The 8,349-nt window shown below is 31.8% G+C and overlaps 1 protein-coding gene across 1 annotated transcript; it reads right to left on the reverse strand.

The window, feature by feature from the left end:
- Positions 1-3,380: 3,380 nt before the first annotated feature.
- LOC131874327 (probable glutathione S-transferase parC) lies at positions 3,381-4,231 on the reverse strand. The gene is made up of 2 exons (XM_059217649.1): positions 3,863-4,231; positions 3,381-3,764 (listed from the first exon to the last, which is right to left on the reverse strand). Exons 1-2 carry the CDS (start codon positions 4,178-4,180, stop codon positions 3,381-3,383), a joined length of 702 nt encoding a protein of 233 aa, XP_059073632.1. The 5' UTR covers positions 4,181-4,231.
- Between the last annotated feature and the right edge of the window lie 4,118 nt (positions 4,232-8,349).

Here is an 8,349-nt window from a genome sequence, read left to right on the forward strand (position 1 = left end):
TTACAAGTTACTAAATAAACATGTAGTTTGCAATCTTGATGCAATGTTACAAAATGATGACACATTCAAAGTCAAATTGTTAATATACAATATAAGAAACTATCTTTTCGACTAGTTATGTACAGTTCCAATACATTTCTATTGAATTGTGCAATAGAACTATTGACATATTTTGAAATTTATTATGGAAAAGATTATCTACATATAATTTTCTCTTACAAATATGAACTTGTTACAAGTTACTAAAGAAACATGTAGTTCACAATCTTAATGCAATTTTACGAAATGATGACATTTTCAAAATAAAACCATTAATATACAATATAAGAAACCATCTTTTCAATCTGATATGTACACTTCCAATACACTTCTATTGAATTGTGCAATAGCTTATCTTTAAAATTATCACACAAAAAGATGATCTACATGAAATTGACCCACAAACACAATGACTTACATAATTTTAGATGATATATATCTATATCAAATGTGACTATTTATAATATTAAATTATAAAATGCATAGAATATTTTGTATTTAATAAATAGTCAAATGACTTGGCATATAATTATGTTATCTCTTTTTATAAAAGGAATAAAAATAGTTGCATTTCAACGATATATCACATGATCCTTCATAATGCAAAAGCAAAAGAATGAGCGCATATAGAAGACAAACTTATTAGTTCCTGCTTCCTGTCGGCAAGGACTATAGCAGAGGGCTCTTACATTAACTGGTGATTAATGCGGTGGCAATGGACCAATCAGAAACCATTGTTTCCAAATATTTTGCATTTGCTAGTATTCGCACCCGTGAACTTGCGTATTTTTTCAACAAAATGTTTTAAGAAAATTGTTTGACATTTAATGGTTGGCTTTGTTTACGGTGTGCAGAGGCTTGCCCGTTTCTCAACGAGAGAGAACGCATGAGCCCAAAGGAAGTTGCAGGGGCCGCCAAAATAAATGTTTCCAGACCGCAACTGGTAAAAACATGGCCACCAAAAAAAATCCACGAATTGAAGGCAACATTTGGCGAGATTGCATGCAGTATGGATTCGAGCTACACAGTTGCCGATTAGGGTTCCCGTTTGCAAATGACAGGTGTGCTATGACAGTTCCTGCCATGAATGGGTTTTAACGTTGCTGCCTCTGCTAAAATTCATTTCAATCTTTCATATGAAATGTGCCTCTGCTAAACTTCATTTCAATCTTTCATATGAAATGTGATGGGCTGATTGACCTTTAATTTCTTGCAGACTGCCACGGGAGCATAGACGGGTGGCGATTAGGGTTCTAGTTTTGTCATTATTAAATTTTAGAGGCTGCGGTTTTCTTAGTCATCATCTTGGGTCTTCTTCTCCACTCCCCCATGCCCTTCTTTCCAGATACTTTGGTGACCTCGGGCTTTCTTTGTGCATCTATTTCTCACGCACGTCCTTCAGTTCGAATTTGGGACTTTGCCCAAAACATTGAGATAACACAGAGGTAAGATCATTAAGTTTAGTGGGATGACTATATCCCTATTTTGTTTTTTGAATGACTAAAATGAGAGCATGCATTATCGATAGTATATTCTTATTTGTTGGATATAAGTAGTGTGAAGTTTTAACATCTTTTCTAATTTACATGTTTGGTGTTGCTAACCTGCGTGATTATGTAATCTAATATCATTTTTCTTGGAATTTGCTATTATTTGGTCGATCTGCATCAGTCATCTTTCAACATTAGTGGTTCAAGCAAGTGGGTTGCAATCTAAACATTGTTACCCTTGAGTTAATTAAGCCCTTATTTTTTTAATTGTTCTGTCAAGCGATTTGTAGATGTCAGAATTTTCATATAGGTATTCAGTGCTTATTACGTATACTTCCTTTTCTTCGTTTGGTTGGATTGCATGCAATAGCTTTGTGCAGAGCATTGTAATATCTCCTTTGAATACCAGACCATTTTATCAGATCTCTCAGGGTTCCTCATCTCGAATGCTTTTCTTTTAGATGATGGCACTGTTGTTGCAGAGGCTATGGCGATGTGTAATTATATAGCTCGAGGTAAGAAAAAGACTTTTCTCTTTGATACCAATTGCCATCACAGACGTTTGATGTGTAATTTTGTTTTATTGTTTATGATGTAGATTGTGTTAGGGTTTCAAACAGATCCGAAGCAAATATGAACTAACAATTATATGCAGATTTAAATACAAAAGATAAAGAAATAAAATAGGACACAGATAACACAAAGATTTAACGTGGTTCACCCAGAATGGGTTACGTCCACCATACACAGTCGTCCAATCTTTCTTATTATCTAGCAAAAACAATACATTAACCTTACAATGCCTTAAGCATCCCAACCCCTTATAACATGTGTTTTTAGGGCAAAAACAAAGTCGACCTTTTTAGGGTTTTATTACAATGTCAGTTTTCATCAACAAAAAAAAAAATACCCAATTTTTTTTTCTTTCGCGACAACGTCTGCCTTGAACTAAACAAAATTAATCTTGTTTGCTTATATTACCAGGTATGTAATCAAACTGTAATCAAAATATATTTTCCCTGTCTTGCTTATCATTGTTAATTGTCTTGTTGTCTATTAAGCTAACTACCAAATTTAATGCACTATGCAGGTCTTTGAATGCAGAAGATGAAAACAGTCACAAAACTTGCAAAAGATGAAAATAATCACAAAGCCTGCAGAGAAGCTCAGGACAGACATAAAAGTCTACAAAGAAATTGAGTCAAAACATGCAAATGAAATTAAACAGCTCACTACCACTATACTAGTTTTGTACATTGTTAGAAGACAAACAATGCTCAGTACTGTTTTGTCAAGACATGCAATCAATCATTTCTTGCTTCGTATTGTTACTTAATTTTGTGACTTTGCTTTGTCAAAGCTATGAGAAGTTGTTTTATGGTTTTATTTTTGGATTCATTTCTTGCTTTATTTTGTTCTTTAATTTCATGACTTTACTTTATTGTGAAATCAAAGCTATAAGAAATTGTTTATATTTCAAGTATTAGACAACAGCAACTCAAATTGTGCATAACTTTCCACTAAAAAGATAAACTACAAAGCAACCAGGTTCAAAATTACAAATCTAGAACAACAAACACAAGCAACAAGCAATGACTCCCGGCAGGAACTTCGCTGCGTGCAGCTCTTGTTCAATATGAATCGATCGAATCAAATCCTGGTTTTCAAAATTGTTAACACAGAAATTGGTTCAACAAGAACAGAAATGTGTCCGCCATGACCAGAACAGAAACATCAAAACAAATTAAGCTTGAAACAAAACACCCTTTACAGTCTTACGTAGGCTACACTACAGTTCTTGTTTAAAACATGGCAGAAAGATGAAGAGGAAAAGGGCTACTAAACCCAATTCTACACTCCTCCCTCAAACAATCCTCCTAGATGATGCTCTGAGATATATTGTCGTACATTGATGGTGCTATTCAGTAGCCAGTCAGAGTCAGGAACAAAAGCTATAACATTTGGATTTTCCCGCATGGCAGCTAGCCAGCGGTGCATACGGCCGCACTGCTGCGCATCGGGGAATTTCAAGTCTCCGAGAGCCTCAAAAGAGGCCATCCATGGAACCAGGCGCACCAGAGCAACATCCACCAAGCTCATCCTGCCGCCCATGAAAAAGGGGCCCTCGCCGATCATACCCTTTTCAAGAGTCTCAAACTGCTGCACAATGTCTTTCCGCGCGGTTTCATGCTCTTCCCCGAATCTCTTCATCAATTTCAGCCCAGTTTCTAAGAACTGCAAAACAAGATTTCAATCAAAGTAATTGGGGGTTTCAGAGCCTGTTGAAGGAAAATACAGAGCAAGCAGAAAGAAAGGAAAAGGGGAAAAATAACCTTTTTGTTAATGTAATTGGCCCAGAATCGGGCAAGAGCCCTTTCGTAGGGCGTTTGTGGGAGCAGAGAAGGATCTGGCCAGGCTTCCTGAATGTATTCGAGTATGACCAGAGACTGAGAAATTGACCTTCCGTTGTGGAGAAGAACAGGGACCTGCTTGTATACAGGATTTGTTTGGAGGAGCAGCTCGCTTTTACTGCACAAATTCTCCTCCACAACCTCGAATTTCACCCCCTTGTGATTCAAAGCAAGGGCGCAGCTCATTGCAAAGGGACTTGGTCTTATGAGCAAGAGTTTCACTTGATCTTCTGATGCCATGTTTCACACAAATCTTGTTTGTTTACCCACTCCCAGTTATGCTTCTAATACCTAGCATTAGTCGTCAACGCATACCATTCATTATTATTAGCCAATACGCTTTGTTTTAAAAATAAATTTAATAATAAAACATTATTTATACATGATAATTAATAAAAATTAAATTGTTTTTAAATATTTTTAATCTAATAATAAAAATAAAGTAATAAGCAATCAATCATTATAAAAAATAAAAATTTCAATAACAAATAATTTAATAATAGATTAATAAATTATTAATTAAAATTTAATTGCAAAACATTGTAATCAATTATTCATATTGTGAGTGTGATTCTACTCATGATTTTTTTTCCTTAAGGTTTTCCACATAAATATAGTGTTTTTAATGTGCATTATGTTTTGCGGTTTCATGTTTCATTATTGCAGAGATAAGATAATTGTGGTTTGAAGTTTAAGAGATTAAAAATAATATTGTTTAAGGTCCAACTAATTCACCCCCCTCTCACTCCTATGGTGTGTTCAACAATCCAATATTAAAGGGATGAATCCTTTTGATTTGTTTGTGTGTAACCTTAGCTACTTTAGCGGACTACAATTTTTAGGATTTGTAGGGTTGCCACTTGGCAAGAAAGTTTTGTACAACTAAAGTTGGGTCAAGTACTGTAACGATCCAAGAGAGGACGGTATGGACCATATCAGCTAATGATGGGGTGGCATATATCAGTGAGATTGTTGCACTTGTCCAAATCCCTCACTAATTATCAAACCCATTTTCATGTAGTTACATGATATGGTAGCGCAAGCCATAGGTTGAACTTCTTCAAAATTTTAAATCCTTCATAATATCAATAGGTGGTAATACTTGACCATCAAAATACCTACAAATCAAACACGATTATATAAGTGATAGTCGCCTTTAAGCATTTCAAAGAAGGCCTCATACAATGCATGCCAAGGTTTGAAGTTTAAACAAAAGGTCTTATTTTCATTATTGTTTTGATCTTTTTTATTTGCTCTCTCATCCTAAGCTTAGACTTAAAACTACCAGTAAAGTGTGAACACTAAATAACAACATATGTAAGATGTAAGGGATACATTGAGAGGAAATGTTATTTGTTAAAATAGTATAATATTTTATTCACAATCAATAAATTATTAAATTTATTATTGATTTTATTTTAATATTGTTCAATTATGTCAAGACAGTGACAATAAGATAAGGATTGTCATGTCATGATTGTATTTAAAAATTAAAACAAATTCAACTAATTATTTAAATATAAATACAATTGTACAAATGGAATCAATGAAATAAATAAATAAGAGTGAAAATAAAGAAAAAGACAAGCTTTGGTAAAGTAGCATCTACATATGTAAGATGAAAGGGATACATTAGAGGAAATGCAAGGGAACAATATTTGTTAAAATAATAAAATATTTTATTCACAATCACTAAATTATTTATGTTAATGATTTTATTTTAATATTATTTAATTATGTCAAGAGAGTGACAATAATATATTGTCGTCATATCATGTTTGTCTTATAAAAATAAATAAAAATGTCAACAAATATTTAATTTAATTTTTTTATAACAACTCACGTAATTAAATAAAATTAGTCAACACACAAATATAGATAAAACTAACACATACAAATATAAATACAATTGTATCAATGGAACCAAATAAATTATAAAGTGTATTATTGATTTTATTTTAATATTATTATTTAATTATGTCATGAGAGTGACAATAAGATAAGGATCGTCATAGCATGTCATGATTGTATTAAAAATAATAGTAAAAACAAAAATTTTAAAAATTAAGATTATAACAACTCACATAATTAAAAGTAAAATAAATCAACATATAAATATAGATAAAACTATAGGAATGGAATCAAATGAAATTATAAATAAACAAGACCGAAAAGAAAGAAAATGAGCAAAAGAAAAGACAAAATGAAGATAAGAATTTTAAAATATTAGATTTGGTTTTGGTTCATTGTACTTACTAATCATTTAAATTATTTAAGGGATTTGATCGAAAAATAAAATATGTTAAATCATTATCTATTTTAATATTTTTCAATAATATATTTAGAAGACTTCACAAATATTTCCCTTATATATAATTTTTTTTTGTAGATATATATCTAGATTAATATTAAATACAATTCAATTTATCTTAAATAAATCTAAATAAAAGATGCAATAATCATGGATACTAATAATTAGTATCTGATGTCATGGAAATGGGGACAAGGCAACAACAAAGTTCAATGTTAATAAGTTAGTTTCAACCATAAAAACAAAACAAAGAACTAAAAACCATTCCAAACATATCAAAAGAGATTTCAAAAAGCATGAAAAAAGTTTAACAAAATAAAAGAAAGGAGAAGAGCCTCCCTAAGATGCTTCCATGATGCCTTTCGATGCTTCTCCCTTGTTTCTCCCCTCTCCAAGTCCCAAATGAGTGTAGCTCTCAGCTTTTAGCACTATCCATGGATGCCATATGGAGATTCAAGATGGTTGAATATGATAAACAAATGCTATGCAAGTGTAGATAGTGATGCTATGAAAAAGCTCTATGCTAATGCCAGCATAACAACAATACTCTAATGCTTCCTCTTTTGCTTGAGGAGAAGGGTTCTATTTATAGAAGAAATGGGGAAATGAAGGGTTAAGATTGAGCAATCTTAACAAGGGTTAGGATTGAAAGATATTCAATCCATGTGAGACTTTCAACCCAATCCCATGTTGACAAGTGTCACCATGAGGAGGCTTGAGAGGAGAGATAAGGAGCATTAAATGCTTGAGGGGACATGATGGTTACCCTAGTCAAAGAAATAAATGCTTTGAAGAGACACATGGGTTACATGAGGGTTAAGTTAGGGGTCAAAGTCCTTAACCATGGGTGCAAGTGGAATTAACCATTAATGGTCATGTAAGAGCCATAAGTGGTTTGGAAGACTTTAGAGGTTAATTTGTTGAACACACAAATCCTTAATTGCTTTTCAAAGACTTTGGAGTCTTTGAGAAGTGACTCCAATTTGCTTAGGAATGTGACAATATTTAGGGGATGGATTAGGTTAATTAGGAAAGGTTTAGAAGAATCTAGAAGGAGTTTTAGGCATGCAAGTGGATTTTGTAGGAAAATGCAAGTGGGAGGAATTTTGGTATTTTCAATTAAAATAAAATCATTTATTTCAATTAAATGGTGTAATTTGCATTTGGATAAATATTCAAATAAATATTAATTTATTCAAATGAGAAAAAGGAAGATAAAGCATTAAAATGCTTGAAGACTTTGAGGGAAACCATTAAAGGCTTAAAGACTTTAAGGGAAGCAATTAAAGTCTTAAGAAGACTTTAAGGGAAGCCATTAAGTTTGAAGACTTTAAGGGAAACCATTAAAGGCTTAAGAAGACTATAGAAGGAAGCCATCAAGTTTGAAGACTTTAAAGCCATTAAGTTTTGAAGACTTTAAGGGAAACCATTAAAGGTTTGAGAAGACTCTAGAAGGAAGCCATTAAGTTTGAAGACTTTAAGAGAAACCATTAAAGATTTCAAGTGGGTGAGGATAAATAAGATTTTAAATAAATAATTTATTTAAAATAGTTGTGCAACTTGCATTTGTAGGAAAATGCAAGTGGGTGGAGGATAAAGGTGATTTAAATAAATGATTTATTTAAAATAGTTGTGCAACTTGCATTTGTAGGAAAATACAAGTGGGTGGAGGATAAAAGTGATTTAAATAAATGTTAATTTATTTAAATGTGAGAGGTGGGATTTTGGGGGAATTTAAATAAATATTAATTTATTTAAATGTGAGAGAAAATTTAATTAAATAAATATGATTTATTTATTTAATTAATGGTCTGAATTTGGTTAAGTGAATTAAATCAAATAAATTGAATAATTTATTTAATTAATAGGAGAAGAGGGTTAAGATGAATTAATTAAATATATTAATTTAATTAATTATTGATTGATGGTTAAATAATCAAATAAATACTAAATATTCATTTTAATTAAGTGGACAGATTTATGTGACTACAGTATCTAATAAAAAATTAAAATAATAATTCGCAAATAATTGTAAAGTAACATAAAATAATACTTAAGCAAATAAAATAATTGAAAATTAATCTCTTGTCATTTTTTA

Source organism: Cryptomeria japonica, chromosome 3, assembly GCF_030272615.1.
Source record: "Cryptomeria japonica chromosome 3, Sugi_1.0, whole genome shotgun sequence".
Taxonomy (NCBI): Eukaryota; Viridiplantae; Streptophyta; class Pinopsida; order Cupressales; family Cupressaceae; genus Cryptomeria; species Cryptomeria japonica.